At 40.7% G+C, this 16667-nt stretch overlaps 5 protein-coding genes across 5 annotated transcripts; 3 read left to right on the top strand and 2 right to left on the bottom strand.

Annotated features, from left to right (window-relative positions):
- Nucleotides 1-826: 826 nt before the first annotated feature.
- On the top strand, nt 827-1409 carry BCR41DRAFT_360575 (hypothetical protein; the record flags this gene model as incomplete). Its single annotated transcript, XM_022025393.1, has 1 exon — nt 827-1409. A coding segment is annotated over one exon (583 nt), but the record flags the coding sequence as incomplete, so codon positions are not given.
- Nucleotides 1410-1777: 368 nt separating this feature from the next.
- Nucleotides 1778-3768, bottom strand: BCR41DRAFT_360573 (hypothetical protein). The gene is made up of 2 exons (XM_022025392.1): nt 2724-3768; nt 1778-2639 (listed from the first exon to the last, which is right to left on the bottom strand). Exons 1-2 carry the CDS (start codon nt 3484-3486, stop codon nt 2092-2094), a joined length of 1311 nt encoding a protein of 436 aa, XP_021877865.1. The 5' UTR covers nt 3487-3768; the 3' UTR covers nt 1778-2091.
- Nucleotides 3769-5345: 1577 nt separating this feature from the next.
- Nucleotides 5346-12106, top strand: BCR41DRAFT_424977 (sister chromatid cohesion C-terminus-domain-containing protein). The gene is made up of 12 exons (XM_022030512.1): nt 5346-5648; nt 5725-5896; nt 5997-6535; nt 6633-7360; nt 7447-7547; nt 7635-7779; nt 7930-8148; nt 8228-9013; nt 9088-10189; nt 10275-10808; nt 10889-11037; nt 11155-12106. The coding sequence occupies exons 1-12, from the start codon at nt 5396-5398 to the stop codon at nt 11890-11892; spliced, it is 5466 nt and encodes a 1821-aa protein (XP_021877864.1). The 5' UTR covers nt 5346-5395; the 3' UTR covers nt 11893-12106.
- A 607-nt stretch (nt 12107-12713) lies between these two features.
- Nucleotides 12714-13870, top strand: BCR41DRAFT_424976 (hypothetical protein; the record flags this gene model as incomplete). Its single annotated transcript, XM_022030511.1, has 5 exons — nt 12714-12784; nt 12903-13017; nt 13131-13196; nt 13423-13578; nt 13680-13870. 5 exons carry the CDS (start codon nt 12714-12716, stop codon nt 13818-13820), a joined length of 549 nt encoding a protein of 182 aa, XP_021877863.1. The 3' UTR covers nt 13821-13870.
- A 239-nt stretch (nt 13871-14109) lies between these two features.
- Nucleotides 14110-16473, bottom strand: BCR41DRAFT_340545 (CTD kinase subunit gamma CTK3-domain-containing protein). Its single transcript, XM_022022196.1, has 5 exons — nt 16202-16473; nt 15378-15557; nt 15121-15206; nt 14917-14995; nt 14110-14800 (listed from the first exon to the last, which is right to left on the bottom strand). Exons 1-5 carry the CDS (start codon nt 16358-16360, stop codon nt 14126-14128), a joined length of 1179 nt encoding a protein of 392 aa, XP_021877862.1. The 5' UTR covers nt 16361-16473; the 3' UTR covers nt 14110-14125.
- Between the last annotated feature and the right edge of the window lie 194 nt (nt 16474-16667).

Raw genomic sequence — 16667 nt, 5'->3', positions numbered from 1 at the left:
AAGAAAGCACATAGACTATAATTTTTTTAAAATGGGAAGGTGTAACAGTATATAGCCTTAAGCCTATAAAAAGGCTTCTTTTAATATTTATAATAAAATCACCTTTTGTCTTCACTACCTATTACAGTCTCTCGCAGCCTACTATAACCAGTGCTCCTTATTCGAACCATTCGAATCGAATACCACTGGTTGTCGGGAACCTAGGCTTAGGGCAAGGCAGAATAACCTTTTCCAGACTAGGCAGAGGCAGTGCTCCTATTCAAACTGAAATTTTGTCAATTATGATGATTCAGATTAAAAAAATAAATATCAATTGACAAAATTTCAGTTCGAATAGGAGCACTGGGCAGAGGAATAGGTAGAGGAATAGGCGATATAGGAACAGGATCAAGGGTCAAGGAAAGCTTAGGAGTTATACACTATCATGCAAAACTGAATAAATAACTCATTCCCATGTGCATTTCTTTTTTTCATTCCTAGAAACCGTATATGCATACACCACTCATACTTTGCTTTAATAAAGCTCCCATCTTCTTCTACGTCGTAGTTATGCGTTGTGACATTAGCTTGTCTCATTTAGAAAGCTAGTGACTTTTTTATTCATTCAGCAGAGTCGCATTCAAATTTTTTTTTTGTGAATTGTGAATTGTGAAATGAAATCTATTGGCTTTGAAATGACCAATAATCTGCCAGAACTGGGTCCATTTCACAATTCAATTTTTCACCAAAAAGTTGTAAAATTGATTGTGAAATGACTCATTTGGTCCAATGACCTTTGAAAGTGATTTTGCCCCTTTTTTATCCTCTCCCCTTTTCCTTTGATAAAATGCCTACTATTCGCACTCGAAACCAACGCTTGACAGATGCAATTGAGCAAAGATTCTTGAGGGCTGTGGAGGAAGTAAGGCGGCAGGTCGAGAATGGAGACGACGCTGACTTATTCCAACTGGAAACTTATGCCAACATCCTGTCTTTTATGTACAGGAACAGATATCTGCGTCCTCGCTGTCGAAAACCATATTCGACAGAATTACGAGACAGAGTCCTCGATGCATACAACGCAGAGGACTATTCTGGTATCATACGTTTGACGCCGGAACAATTCCAAGAGCTGGCCGAGATCCTTGGCAGGGCTCCTCTGTTTCAGCTCCGAAAAACCGGCGATCCTTTAGCCAATATCAAGATCCAGCTAAAGGTTACCCTATTTCGCCTTGGAACAAAAGGAATATCGATCAAGAAGGTTGCTTGGGTTTTTGGTTGCAGTGTCGGCGCTGTTCACTCTTACACCTGGAGGTGTATCAAAGCCATTAATAATCTCGTAGAACAGTTCGTGGTGTGGCCTGACATAGAGGAAAAACTTGAGATTTTGAAATGGTTTAAAGAAAACAAAGGCTTCCCACATATGCTTGGGGCTGTCGATGGAGTTTGTTTCCCACTGTCCTCGGCCCCAAATTTTGATACAGGAGCGTGGATTACCCGAAAGTGCAACTATGAGGTAGGCGCTACAGCTGTAAGTGATCATTTAGGTCGCTTCATATTTTTCGCTACTGGCTACATCGGGTCTATGCATGACTCGACAGCATACAGGAGCACGGAGCTGCACCGGAATCCAGGCGAGTTCTTCCAAGGAAAAGAATATATACTTGCTGATGCCGCTTATGCTGCGTCTGCAACAGTGATCCCGCGCTATAGGAATGCACAAGGTGATCAGAAAAGATTCAACTCGCTCCATGGAAGAGCAAGGGTCAAGATCGAGCACGCGTTTGGTATGTTAAAACTCAAGTTCCAATCCCTTCAAAGTTTGCCTGTAAGGATCGACAAGCGAAGGCGTATTAATAGGGCATCAATGTGGATCATGGCGTGTGTCGTTTTACATAATTTCTTGCGGAAAGATGCCCAAGAAGACATTACGGAAGAACAGATCCTCAACGAGCCATTAGTTCCTGGAGATGTGCCTGAAGATGTAGAAGAACTAGATCCCCAACAACAAGAAGGTAATAGAAGAAGGAATAAGCTTATGCGATGGGTTTTATACAGACGTATACAGACGATAGCCTCAAAGGTTTTATTAAAATGCATATATTGTCGCGTTTATAAACCGTGCGATTGTCCATGCTTGTTGTTGTTGTTGTTCCTACAACACAACTCCACCTCTTTCTTTAGAGACGCTAGCTCTTGAAGAAGCTGATCCCTTTCTTTTCTAAACTCCATCATCTCTTTTTTTTCCTCGTCCAACATTTTCATTCGACGTTCCATTATCCTCTCTGCTTCCTCTTTTTGTATCTGTTTTTCTTTTTCAAAGTCTTTTTTTTGTATCTCTTTTTCTTTTTCAAAGTCTTTTTTGTATATCTCCTTTTCTTTTTCGAATTCATCTCTTCTTCCTTTCAATAGTGTTTCAAAATCCTGCGCCCGTTGTTTCAGCATAGCTTCAAAATTTCGTTCCCTATCTAGCATAGCTCTCTCTCGCTCTTTCATGCTGTCATTCCATGCATTGTATCTCGTAGATGCGGCGAGGTCGACTTGCGTTTGTAAAGTAGACACAGTACTTTGAACAAAAGCATCTTTTTCACTAAGTTTTGCTTTCCTTCGACGCTTCGGTACTCGGTCTCTTGTATCTTCGTCGTTAACTTGAAGCAAGTCTTTTATAGATAGAATTGATGAATTTGAATTAGATATCGGGTATGACTAAAATTAGCAATGTAAACAGACATTAAGTTTCTTACCATTAATAACAAATCCGCCTTCATTGCCGTCATCTTCCTGGCCGTCATCTTCAGAGTCGAGAGTTGTCTCAGGAGATGACTCTCTTTCTGAGGAATCATCAATGACACGTCTACATGACTGCATGAGAGGAGGAGGGTTCCTCGCTAATGAGCTTCCCCAAACAGCGTGGAATCGGTCGTATTCAGGACATATTTCCATCATTTGCCTTCGAAGGTCTGCTAAATTCTCCGTATCTCCACCACCAGTTTGGTCTGCAAGGGCCTTGGCTTGGTCATATTTCTTCTTTACATATTCAATCTTGTTCCTTACAATCTTTTGAGTCCAATCAGTTCCGGCAACCCCGTTTACGTATTCAGCAATAGCGGTATGCACGTCGGCCTTCTTTTGACCAGATACTGTCCGTACTCTTTGCAATTTTTCATAGTTGTGGGGGTCAGTTATCCAATCCACAAAGGCATCCATCCCATCTGCGGTCCAAAAGCTCCCAGGGCCTCTAGTCGCTGCCTTAGCTTTCGAAGCAGAGGCAGAGGAAGCATGAGTTGTGGAAGATCTTGCACGAGATCCAGGTTGTACTTGAGAAGTAATTGGTGGAGGTGTAATTGCAATTGAGCGATTCGTATTCAAAGGTGTAGTTAATGTCAATGGTGGGATGGCTGAGATTGGTCTAAGTTGAGAATAAGAAGTCTGTTGCAGTTCTTCCCTTGGACGTTTTGAACTTTGCTCAGATTGAGTTGGCTGAGGGTGGTGTCGCAAATTGGGCATCACAGATTGGGGATAAATATTGTAAAGTTCCTGAGAACCCTTTCCTTGAAGGTTTTGTTGCTGCTGCTGGTATTGATAGTTCTGGGCGGCTACGTAAGGGAACTGTCGCTGATGAGTGGCATCAACAATTATTGGACGTTCAGAAACAGAGGTAATTGTTGCATTTGAAGGCGTGGGAGAGATCAAAGGGTTGATACCGTTGTAAAAGGTATGCGACCATTTCTTTTCTATGTGTGTGTTGCGTGAAAGGGAAAAAGAAAGAAAGAAAGAAAAAGAAAAAAAAAAAGAGAAAATCACTTTCAAAGGTCATTGGACCAAATGAGTCATTTCACAAATCAATTTTACAACTTTTTGGTGAAAAATTGAATTGTGAAATGGACCCAGTTCTGGCAGATTATTGGTCATTTCAAAGCCAATAGATTTCATTTCACAATTCACAATTCACAAAAAAAAAATTTGAATGCGACTCTGCTGAATGAATAAAAAAGTCACTAGCTTTCTAAATGAGACAAGCTAATGTCACAACGCATAACTATGTCGTAGAAGAAGACGGGAGCTTTATTAAAACAAAGTATGAGTGGTGTATGCATATACGGTTTCTAGGAATGAAAAAAAGAAATGCACATGGGAATGAATTATTTATTCAGTTTTGCATGATAGTGTATCAACAGATCATGAAAAAGCTCTTGTATAAGCAAGCCGGAGGGATACATTAAATATAGCTTTGGTTAAGTCGCGTATGTACAGCAAAGACAGCGCTGATAATATTAATTATCGTCAAAAAAAAAAAAAAAAAAAAAAAAGGACATAACAGATGAAATGGAAAATACCTTTCAGTAGAGATTGTATAATTGCATAGATAAACTCGCTCCTTAAAAGCAACTTTGAGTATCGTGGTCGGGAGTAGCGTCTCTGTCAGCCAATTTTCAAGCGAAAAGATTTTAACCATGTCTTCTCTGGAAATGAGAATGGGGACCTTTCAGAGCATAAAACGGACTAAATCTACATCCTCAAACTTAGCGCTTTTTCTGGCTGAGATTATCGACAGTGGCATCAAGTGGAGCTTTCATGGAGAAGGAAGACAAAACCGAGTCTTTATCGAGGATGCAGAACAATGAAAGTTGTAGTGAACTGCCATAAGAGGTGACAGTATGATTTTTTGTCAAACGAGACCTCCTTGCTAAAGGTCACTTGAAAGGGTGCAATTTCCGTTGCCTTTAGGGAGGATATGCTATGCCAATTGATTCACTTAATTTTTTTTACATCGAAAAAATAATAGCCATGGAATCAATAAGTTATTTGAATGTTGACATTCTTGATTAAAAAGGGATGCTTTTATACTTGTCTTTCCCCTAGACAAATTATAATACAATGCTGATTACAATCCCGAAGTCATTTTCTTCCGATATTGATGGTAAAAACATTTATCCTTGCTGATACTGATTCGCCTGAAAGTAATAAAAAGGCTGGCATCCGCTCCAATTTTGCTAAATTCGAATAATGAAGGCAATATTGATTGATTGATGCTCCGATGCTTGGTAGTTGTGCCTACCTTGACAAACAAGAGTAGAATGATCGATCTAGATGACGATTACAAGTTTCCCGAGCAGTTTTATCCATCGATTATTGGCGAGTAAATATGCATAGCAATAATTTTGAATTCAATCGAGGTACGTGTCGACATGAAGCTCGAGTCATATAAATCTAGGCCGCAAACTTTGAGGAATGTGCTCTCCTTTCTATGGGAGAAGAGAAGCATAAGAATGACTGCTACAAAATAGCGAAAGCCAAAGCAAGTAACAGCCACAGAAAAAAATGGTGGCAATTTTCAAAAATGCACTTAAAAGAACTTGCCTTCGGAGAAATTTATTATTCTTCCGCACAGCTGTTGTAATGAATCCAATTTAAAATGGATCGGCAACAGGAATTACAGCTTCCGAATGTTAAGCGACAGCCAAAGCAAGTGCAACAGCAACAATCTTCAATGTCATCTATTTCAAACATTTCATTCCCGATGCACCAGCGACAGTCCCCTACAAAGAGCGTACAGTTGCATGAACAGAACCCACTAAATGATGCGGTGCCCTGTCATTCGTTGCCCATGAATGCACAGACAGGTCTACAATATTCACCCCTCGCATCCATAACGTCGGCAGACTCAGGTAAAGGGTCTATTAATGGTTAATTGGGGAACTTCGCATATCATTATGTGTCTAACATATTTAAGCTTCTCAATAGTCCTACGGGGCTTACCTTCTATAAGTATTGACTTTCCAGCGTTTCGCCTGCTAAAACCTCAGGGCCCTGAGGCGCAATATTTATTCTCTCCGCATGAGCATACTCGATCAGTGCCATCTACTCAACTTGAGTACTTGAAAGCCATTATCACAAATGCAGATCTGACAGACATGTAAGAAATGTCTAATTAATACTATTCAAGGAATAACTTGTATTTACTTCGCTTTTAATGCTTTCACTCGACTAACGCAAAGTACTTGTGCTTCCTATAGACGCTTCCCGCCAGTGGCTCAAATTATAGGGAACACAGAATCATTTTCACACCATATAGATCAACCACTTTCATCTCTTGCTGAATCTATCATGTATCACTGCTCCAAGAATAGACACGAGGATTTCAACACCGGAGATATATATCAGCTTCCGGTAATTGAGCCATTCAGCGCGTTGCGCGAGTTTCAACAAAGTACTTCCACTTCGTCTGACTTCATCACGGCTATAGATCACCTTGAAGAAATACCAGAATCTGAAGTCGAGGATAACAGTAGTTCATCTACTCTGCGTGCATCTAAAAGACCCCCCCAGCAGAGTTGGGATGACAATGGGCCTCAAAGCACGGGCCGTCGGCTCAAGAAGCCTAAGCACCAGAGTTCTTTATCCACCGTTGACGTCTCTGCCACGCCTCAGCCTGATAAAACGCCTTGTAATGAAATATCTTCACGCATACAATGCACCTCATATCTTTCAGCAGAAGTGACACAATCAACTCCAACAGCTTTAATGATGCAGTCTTTGCTGACAAATGATAACGGTAGGATTATTTTATTTATATACTATATACTTACGCAAAGCATTTAGCCTCATTCTTCTAAGTATGCTAATAAATCGATATACTGTTTGTTCTCAAGACCCTACCCCAGCATTTGAGGATTTTGTGCTCAACTTTCTAGATAGCGAAGACAAGATGGACGAGTTAAATCTAAAGTCAATGGATTTTTCACTGTCAGCGGCACAAAATATTACACAGATTGAAGAGTTCTTAAAACAAGGGCTCCTCGAAAGTCTTCCAGCTGACATCTTATGTAGACTTTTAAAGCATATGGATACACGCTTGAATGGATTTGCTTCCGAGGGTATTCTTTCAAAAGGAAATGATGATTTAATTGACGATAATCCAAGTGGAGCCCATGTCCTCTTGGACCGTATAACACTGTACCTGGATTATGTGGTTCTCAGTTTCACTTTATTCGCAAAATTGGGCCTTCATCAGCAATTCTTTCCAGAAGAATTACTTATGAGTTCTCTATTAGTCTTCAAGCTAAGTCTAGACAGATTTTTAAAGCCCGTTCTGGAGTTTTCGAAGGAGACTTGTCCAACATCTGAGGAGCTATTAATGGCTGAAATGCTTTCTGAGAATGATACTATCAAACCGAGAGTCATTTCTTTGGTTTCCAAAGTCAGTAGGGCTTCAAATGCTCTTCTTAGCACTTGCCGACAAGAATTATCTGACGACTTTGTCTTAAAAGTGATCTACGCCGCTATTTCGCTGTTTTTCATTGATCCATCCTCAGAACGAGCACTGAGCGGTACAGAAACTGAATCATTAAAGCAGGCGGGATCCAGTCTTTTGCGGACGGTAAGGGGATAGGTAACCATGAATGCAGTGATCAGCTCCGTTAGACTGCATGCTTCGCTAACACTTTTCCTTCGGTAATGGAGTAGATATATGAGAAGTACACAAAGTATCGAACTTGGATACTGGAAGAGATTCTTTCACTGCTCATTAAACTGCCTCATGGAAAGAAAATGTCTAAAGGCTACAAGTATGATTGTTAGTGGGTTGTCAAAAGCATATTTTGTTAAGCCATTTGCATTGTTCTAATTGGCTGCCTATGTGGATATTATTCTAGGCTTAAGGATGGGTCAAAGATACATTCTTCATCGGCATTGCTCATGCAGCTAATTCAAACGTGCTCTAGCTGCCCATCTTCTGCGCTCCTCCCACAGGACTTTCATGATCTCGATATTTCCATGCAAAGCCTGGCAATGCAAAAGGTTGGTTTAATTGAATGTTACTGCAAAAACCTTATTCACTTATCAAGCAATATGCGCCCACGGCTCACATAAATGCTATCATTACCTCTCTTTTTCCTTTTTTTTTTTTTTTTTTTTTTGTTGTTGTGATGGTGGCATTGGGTACCGAAGTTGCTTAATGAGATCAAAGTTGTATCAGAGACTGAGAAATCCAACGCAGCTTACATTTTCAACTTCCTTTTATTGCGTTGTATCAAAGGATTTAAAATGACGTCTGAAATTGAATATAAAATAGTCCTGGATAGTCTTATTGCGGATCTACTTGTAGTACTTGGTCAACCCGAATGGCCAAGTGCAGAGACGTGCTTGCTGCTCTTCAGCACTGCTATGGTAATATTTACGGGATCTTAAATATGCAACAGAAACTATCAGTGATAGTACATGCAGACTGATACTTTTCATCTCTCAGACAAGATATTTGGACGATGTAAAAGCAGACGTAACGATAAAGGTCATGGCCATTGAGGCGCTAGGATCTATTGCTACTCAGATCAAGACAATCATGTATAATTCGAAAAAGGAGCAGTCCCGAGACTGTCCATCAAGCTGCGGAGGTGATGAGAACTCCCCATTTTATGGTATAGTTTGTGCGCAAATCGAGCCACGCGACCTAATGTACTTGAAGGCAAGATACAAAAACGTAGTGGATTACCTAGGTTCCAACGAGACTAATGATCCAGGAGCAAAGGCCGCTAAAGACTTTTGGATATGTGAATGGATCGGCTTGATGTGTACAGCTGTCACGAAAAACCCTACAGCCCATGTTTGGGCAGACGACTCTTGGAAAATGATACTAGAAGAAATCTGGTCATATTGGAGGCTTTACGCAGGTCACAATCAAAAACCCATTCCTAGACGCCTGACCATATGGAAGGAAGCATTGCAAAGCGCAATGTATCTTACGTCTCGACAGCAGCTGTTTCTCTCATTTGATTTGCTGCTTTCGCGGATTTTACCTGCACTGGAAGGGGGGACTGTTACCCTAAGGACCAAATCACTAAAGGCTTTGTCATCAATAGTAACTGGTGATTACTCTGTACTTGCTCAGCAGAATGTACGCAAAACAATCGCTCTACGACTACAAGATACAAGTCCTTTAGTCCGTGATGCCGCTGTAGATCTTGTAGGCAAATACATGATGCAAGACGTAACAATTCGGAAGGCCTATTACGATATAGTGAGCGACAGAATTTCGGTAGGTGCCCTTGTTTTCTTCAATTTGAATGTAGTGTTTATGCGGGGTTTGATCTGATGTTATTTTTACTTTAGGATACCGGACTGAATGTTCGCAAACGTGTTTTAAGACTCTTGCGGGACATCTATCATAGAACAGAAAGTCATGAGTTGCGTAGTGACATTTCACAAAAACTTTTGCTTCGAGTGAATGATGATGATATATCTGTCAAAGAGCTGGCGATCAAAAGCGTTAGTGATGTCTGGTTTGGCCCAATCGTGGATGCAGCCCAATCAGTAGAAGGAGGGTATGAAGAGCAATCGAGAGTATCATCTACTTCAGCTTCTATAACATTTTCGCAACGCCGAGAGGTGTCAAAGTATGCGCGAACTTTAGTTGACATGGTGGGCACATTATCCATGCAGCAGGATGAAGCTCTTGGATCCGTATTACGGCATATGCTCAAAAGGGATCAAAGTCTCGATCAATCACATTCGATCAAAGACTTTACAAAGTCATGTGCTGTTGTCGTAAACTGTCTTGTAGATCTGGTTCAAACCCTCCAGGATGAGGACGCCCCCAAATCTATTGTTGCGTCAACTGTTCAAACACTCCATTTGTTCCTGAGGTCCAAGCCCCACCTTGCCGAAGTAAAGCATCTCAGCGCACTTCTAACGTACCTTCACTGCTGTGTTGACTCGGATGACTGGCGTATCACAATGTTTGTGCTGCGGATATATCAAGATACAATCCCAGTTATGCCAGACATGCCTACCAATGACTCTCAAATGGCTGAACGATTAGCTTTAGCCCTTGTAGCAAAGTGTCCACTGGTATTGCTTCCCGACGCAGCTACAGTTCTTTGTAATATTGTGAAAGTCTGGACCCGAAACTATAGCCGTCTTTGCAAGTTTTTCCAAGCCTGTATGGATGTCTTAATAGCTGATATCAAGAAGTTGGAAACCGGTGTAGCTCTTCAAGAAAGCAAGACTCGTCGCTTAATGACAATTGTGAGTCTCGTTTGTAGACACTTTCCATTCGAGAAAATAATCAAAGGCTGTCCAAGCGAAGACCGTCTATCTGATCTAAAGAGTAAAATGTATCCAACCGTTCAAGGCTTTGTTTTCAATACTTTGGCAACGCTTTACGAGCTGATGGACGATAATTCTCTGCGGCTAAATGCTCTTCAGGGTTTAGGTAATGAGCAAGCGTCTTAATGCTTATATCGTGCTTGTTGCTTTATTTATTAACTTTATGGTTACTTGTGTTCCCATGTGCACAGGCCACCTATACATGGCCTTTCCAATATTGATGAATATGCAAAGGAGTCTTGCTATCATGGACACCATCTTCTCCGACCGGAACAATGAGCTCAAAATAGAGATGCTTCGGACATACACCGATTTCCTAGTCAACACTCAGGCCACGTCATCTTCAAGGTCCGAAAAAGAAGCCTATACCCTCATTACGAATGCTGAAGACAACCTCGAGGCAGGAATAGGAAGCGCAGTCATGCAGCGTTATCTTGATCGCATATTACAGTGTGCACTCGTGAATGATTTACAGCTGCAGGTGGCTGCAGTTGATGTCATCTCTCAGGTGACACAGCAAGCATTGGTACACCCGATGCTCTGCATGCCAGCTGTGGTTGCTCTTGAATCTAGTGAAGACTTGATTTTAGCAGGGCGCGCCTTTAAAATTCACCGTGAATTACATCAAAAGCACGCATCACTAATCTATGCAAGGATTATGGAGTGCGTTCGGACAATGTTTGCATTTAGAAAAAATCTTCAACAAGAAGCGTTGAGTATACAAGGTGAGACGTTTTCAACTCTTAAAGTGGACAGCACCGCTTCAAGCATAAAAGATTAACAAGCTATTTGTATCTTACTCTAGGATATAAGATCAATCCGGAGACTGGCGATGCCATTGCTTTGGTTTATCCGATGTACGTACTAGCGGGAGAGAAAAGACAGGTTAGGAACTCTTTTCTATCATCACTTGTCAAGGCCCTGGATGTTGACCTTACAGGAATGCAATTTGAGGTATCTATAACTTTATTAAAGGTTGTCGTAACTCCCGAGCTTAATGAAAGAAGAAGTATTGAAAAAATTGCAACTGTAATTTATTTGTGCTTCCCCCATTATGATCGCAATTTTTAGGTGGACGGCATTTATTCACGGTTTATTGCGGAAAATCTTGCTTATCTCGAATTCAAAACAACGGAGGAAGTTTATCTTGTTATTTTTTATTTGAACAGGATCATAGCCGGAACTGGAATGACACTGCTGCAAAATTTGATTAGAGTGACACAGCCTGCATCAAATGCACATCGTGATCCCGCAATAAAAAAAAAAGGTGGTGGCGGCAAGGCAAGAATTAGAACCAGAGAATCGGGTTTATCATCAAGCACACCCAAGTCTAAACTACATAACATGAAAGTGCAAAGTTCCAGTGCAATTGGAGGTGAGCATAGTGAAGATATCGCTGATGGGACATACAGTGGTGAGGATGAACCATACCTGGAAAGAGATAAGGGCAATCGGGAGCTTTACATGCCTATTCGTATGATAGCCAAAGCCAGTATTCCAGTCGAGGCTGCCATAGTCCTAAAAAGTTACTTGAAGCGAATGTATGAGATTAGTGAAGTAAAGAGCCAGCAATTCCTACCAACAAGTCATGGGAGTCATAAAGAGAAACCCCTACCAAGGATGACTGGCGCACAAGCACGGATTCGATGGAGATCAGGAAGCGACGAGTTAATTGCGATATGTGCACAGGACGACGTACAAGATGACATAAGCCAAGCTTTGAGCAAGAGACAGTTAGATCGGTTTAGAGAATTGATTGAAGCCGAAACAGTGCAGCCATCGCTTATCGATGACAGTCAGAACCATTGATCATGAGCGCCAATGATGTCTTAAGGGTCCCTAAGATTCTGGCATGTTGTCGAACTGCCCTGTTGAATGTAAATCACGCATGGTTTAAGTGCCTATTGGTATTAATATAGCCTGCAAGAATCTCGGATATGCTTATGTTTTAGTTTAATTGCAAGATCCGTGTATCTGTATCAGAAATAAAGGGTGAGTGATCGCGTTTAAAACGCACGGGAGTGAGGGGCTGTCTAATAATCAATAATGTTTCCCACTTTCTGCCAAACCATTTCAGGATAAGAGAACCTCGTGTACCCGTACCGCTCCTATTATACCTAACTTTCTTATCTGTCTAATATAAGCTTACGTAATGAGGCACGTAATAAATATCGTTTTACCAAGTCAAGCAATCTTGTTGAAGCTTGACCTTCATATTTGCCCCGACAGCTGCAAGTTCATATGGCTACATAGACAGAAAGGGTCCTGCAGGCCTGCGCAAGATGGTTGGCGTAGAATTCCAATTAAAGGGCTCCATTAATCCTGATTATGAACGAAAACTACGTGATGAATCCCAAGCAGTGTATTTAACAAAGGAAAACAGGTGACAATTAGGAACTGAAGCAGTGATTAAGAATAGGTGTCCGTTATTTGATGACGAGTTTGACAAGCTGGACGACTTGGTTTGGGAGTTAAAGCTAAATGAAAGCAAGGAAATGACTTCTTTCTGACAACGACATACCCCACGTCCGTATGATGGTGATAGTATGATCTTACACTAACAGATGGAGGGTAAGTGAATTCAATACTGAAATATTGACTCAATATGACGACCTTGAATGCGTGTCATAATGCTTCATGATGTTTCAACCAACTGTATCATGAAGCTCAAGCTTGAATCAACAACCGCACTAATGCATTTGTAGGAAACGGCAACTTTTACATTCGGCCGACACTGACAGAGTATCTTATAGGCGCAAAGGCGGTATCAATGATATGTAGGGCAGTGGTCCAGAGACGCAATGCACTGGTCGTTATAGCTATGGTTGCTATCGGGTCGCTGGAGTAGAGGAGAACACTTTAAATCCAATTCAGTCTGGTCTTGTTCGCAGCGCCAGCAGCTCCAAATTCGGATATGGGGAAGCTCAAATCAGGGTAAGGGTATCCATAGGGAAATGGATATGGCCTGTGAGCATCCTCCAATCATTATTAATGTTTGTTGGTGGCGCATAAATGCATATTCCCTTAACTCTTATTTGTCATGTAAGGCGATCTGGATGTTACCGGCCCATTATCAATACGCCAGTTGGCCTGCAAACGAAGAGATTGATTTAGTAAAGTCTTGTAATAACGGTGCAAGGCGCTTTCACTCAAATTGCATTTATATTTTTATATTTTTATATTTTGTGTGTTCGTTCACCCCAGCCATCTAATTTTAATTCGGCTAACCAATTTCGGTTTGTGTCAAAAGGCCCTTCGTATGGGCTTAATGGGCACCGGATGACACATACAGAGTACAGGCTGCCGGAAGGAAAGACTTTCGTGGATGGCTTCAATTAGATTAGAGACTGGAGATTCTCAAGACATAATGTCGACAACAGCCTTGTACTTGATGTGCCATTCAACAATATGTTCGGGGAAGGCAAATTTCCTTCATGGGTCGATAATTTGTGGGCTGGACCCAACTCAGCGCCTTTTGACCAAGAGTTCTACTTGGTGTGTAAACTGCTCACTATTTGGCTCCTCCTTTAGCAAAAAAAAAAAAAAAAAAAAAAAAAAAAAAGCTACATATTACCTTATTGCATTATCATCTAAAGATCATGAATGTAACCATGGCAGGAATAGCGGAATACTTCCCAGACGGTGTAGGCGGCAAACTCTGGAGTGACAACTCACCGCATGCTGTGAACGGGCCCTATGCGGGCAAGGATGACTGGTTATCTAGTTTGGGGACCTGAGCAAGGAACAAGCCGTGCGCTTGCCGTAAATTACATTAGAGACTACAAACACAATTGCCGAGGCTAAATAAAAACCTCGATACTATTCTACTGTATCTTTTTGTTATTTATCTTAACTTCTCCTATCTTTATTTTTTACTTATATACTTCTTTATTCATCAATTTATATTATTCATACGCTAAATCTCTATCTGTTTATAGGTTTCCTTTATTACCATAAATATTTCAATATTAATTTGACTTTTTATCTAATTTTTTTTTTTTTTTTTTTTTTTTTTTATTAAAATAAATGGATTGTAGTCTAGTTATGGTCCACGGTCGCTATGACCATTAGAATGTCCAGATTGGAGGCTGCCGCCGCTACTGGTAGTGCATTCTTGGTAGTGTGTCCTAGGAAATGGCTGATACGTAGATGATGGTGATGTTCTATAGGATGGAGCAGGCCCCTCTGAGGTTGGTGCAGTCGGAATAGATGAATCATAGTATGAGTGGAAGTGACTACGTGAAATCGTACTTCCGATGTAATTGTTGTCGGTAGCAGAAGCACTCGTTGGTGAGTAAACTTGTTGTTGTGATGTTGGCTGGTGTGGAAAATGAACGTTGTGTTGTCCATGGTAACCATTGTGATGACCTGACACCTGTGTAGCTCCTGTTCCTGCTCCTGCACCGGCATTCGACACAGATACTGTCCCCTCTGGGCTTGTGAGCCGCTTCGTCGCTACCGCACCAGAATCGAGAGATGAATCAAAAGTTGTTGCAGATGTCGAATTTGTTTTAGATTTAAAAATAGCGGGTGAGGGTAAAAAGCGATCAAATTCCAAGCTCCATGGATAGTTTGGTAGATATTTTTCGTTTTCACTCTCGATATCCTCATAGTCATTTTCCTCCATGTCAGATACTTCATCCCAGCTTTGTAAAAACTCTGCATCCGAGTCCTCATCCGGTGGTCTGATCCATATTTCTTCGCGTATTCTTTTATGCTGCAGAAAAATAAAAAAATAAAAAATAAAAAATAATGTAAGAAGGTGCAATACGAACACTCCAGTTATTAGTTCAAAAGTCCTATCTTCTGATCCAGCAATGCCCAAAAGCTTACACGCTCCCTATCCTCGTCCATTCGTTTCAGGATATCGTCCTTTGTGAATCCTGCTTCAGCGTTTGATAGTGTATTTGCGCTTCAGTATTTTTTTTTTTTTTTTTTTTTTTTTTTTCCAAGTAAACGGACAGATATCATAGGCACTATCAGAATCCAATGTAACTTGATAAGCATACGTTGTTCATAATGGATATCAAGCCTTACCCCAAGTCCCTTGATAAAAGAGGCTTCTCCACTTTATCAATCACACTTTCGTTAAACAGACGTTTTGCCCGCCAGGAGTCCAGAATCTAAAATAGTATATATATATATATATATATATATATATATATTTTTTAAAAAAAAAAAAAAAAAATCAATTGTTTGACAAGGCCTCCATTTGTGACAATAAATATTAATTTAATCATATTCAGGTTGGATGATATGAAAACCATTCCTTGGTTTCTTGGTAGCTTGCTCACCTTTTTCGTCCCTGCGACATTCACGTTGCCTTTTGGCCCGCTTGGAGTAACGCACTCGATTATCTTGTGCAGATTTCTTTGAATAAGATCCATATATCCTGAAAAGCCTGCCTTGTGGCTCTGGTGACATATGGAGTCGAGAACATAAAATATATTCATTTTGGTGTTGATAGAAGGCGTCTTGAATAAAATTGATAAAAGAAATAGATATAAATATCATGCTTTTCATATATAATCCTTAGTTACATTTACATACATTGATAAAGCTTCACTGTTCCAAAAGCAAAGAAGAAGAAAAAAATTGCAAGGGACAAGGGTATGAGAGCCAAAAATCAAAGCCGGCCACATGAGAATAAGATTGAGAAGCAACAAATAAGGTAGATAAGGTCCACAGACGCTGAGTATTTTTTTTTTTTTTTTTTTTTTTTTTTTTACTGACGAGACACATGTAAACAAAAATGCCTTCGATGGTCTATGATATATTCAACTCCAATGAGGATCTCGCATACATAAGCATTTTTATTCAACGAAGAGCACGCAGGAGAGCTGCATGTAAAGAGTGTGAATACGCCTCGTAATCGAATGAACCTTGTATGCGATATAACTAAATACTTCATTGCGATGGTGTACTCAAAGTAAAGCAAGTCTGTGTTGTAGCCGATAGTCTCCCAATAGCTCTTCCTCGTATCTAGATTGCTCATTTTCCTTTATTGCTTTTCCAATCATACTCTGAGAGAATCGACTTTGATGGGCAAGCAAAAGCTACAGTGCAAAGGTGAAGCAAGCATACATTCAATAAATAGCCCTAATGAATCGGCTCTCACCTGCTCTAGCTCCTCAATAATACAACTGTAAAGATCCTCATGAAGGTTCTTATTCCTCATGGCGAAGTTCCCGACCTTCTGGATCGAATGCTGTGAAGCATTAAGTCTGCCAAGCAAGCCACGGAATTCAAGACGTGCCTCGAATGGATCAACCTCCATGAGATTCTTTCAACTGTTGATGCAAAAGAAAAGAATGTGCTGCTGATTTTCGATGCGTCTGATTGTTAGTGTTAGAGCCTAAATCACGAGTAATTGATGGAACAAGGAAGGAATGACCTGTAATTTCGCATTTCTTTCTTCGAAGCAAAAGGTGTAAAATGAAGTGGCTTTTTTTGTGACTTTATTATGAAGGGTTATCAAATAACGGACACACCTGGAGTTGAATTCCTGGCTGTACCTTCTTTAAGCGCTCAAAAGATTTGTCCGGGGCCTCGATAGCACCCCGTAATTGCAATACCGACAGCTG

This window comes from Lobosporangium transversale, assembly GCF_002105155.1.
Source record: "Lobosporangium transversale strain NRRL 3116 chromosome Unknown BCR41scaffold_43, whole genome shotgun sequence".
Classification (NCBI taxonomy): Eukaryota; Fungi; Mortierellomycota; class Mortierellomycetes; order Mortierellales; family Mortierellaceae; genus Lobosporangium; species Lobosporangium transversale.
Note: the sequence above shows the minus strand (reverse complement) of the source record. Positions and strands in the feature narration are given on the sequence as shown.

Coding starts and splice junctions, on each gene's coding strand:
- BCR41DRAFT_424977 (XM_022030512.1), top strand. CDS start 5,396: ATGGATCGGCAACAGGAATTACAGCTTCCGAATGTTAAGCGACAGCCA. Junction 7,361..7,446: donor GATCCAGTCTTTTGCGGACG/GTAAGGGGATAG, acceptor GTAATGGAGTAG/ATATATGAGAAGTACACAAA. Junction 7,780..7,929: donor AAAGCCTGGCAATGCAAAAG/GTTGGTTTAATT, acceptor TGGGTACCGAAG/TTGCTTAATGAGATCAAAGT.
- BCR41DRAFT_360573 (XM_022025392.1), bottom strand. CDS start 3,486: ATGCCCAATTTGCGACACCACCCTCAGCCAACTCAATCTGAGCAAAGT. Junction 2,640..2,723: donor AGGCGGATTTGTTATTAATG/GTAAGAAACTTA, acceptor TATCTATAAAAG/ACTTGCTTCAAGTTAACGAC.
- BCR41DRAFT_340545 (XM_022022196.1), bottom strand. CDS start 16,360: ATGGAGGTTGATCCATTCGAGGCACGTCTTGAATTCCGTGGCTTGCTT. Junction 14,996..15,120: donor CTTTTATCAAGGGACTTGGG/GTAAGGCTTGAT, acceptor AAAATACTGAAG/CGCAAATACACTATCAAACG. Junction 14,801..14,916: donor TGGACGAGGATAGGGAGCGT/GTAAGCTTTTGG, acceptor ATTTTTCTGCAG/CATAAAAGAATACGCGAAGA.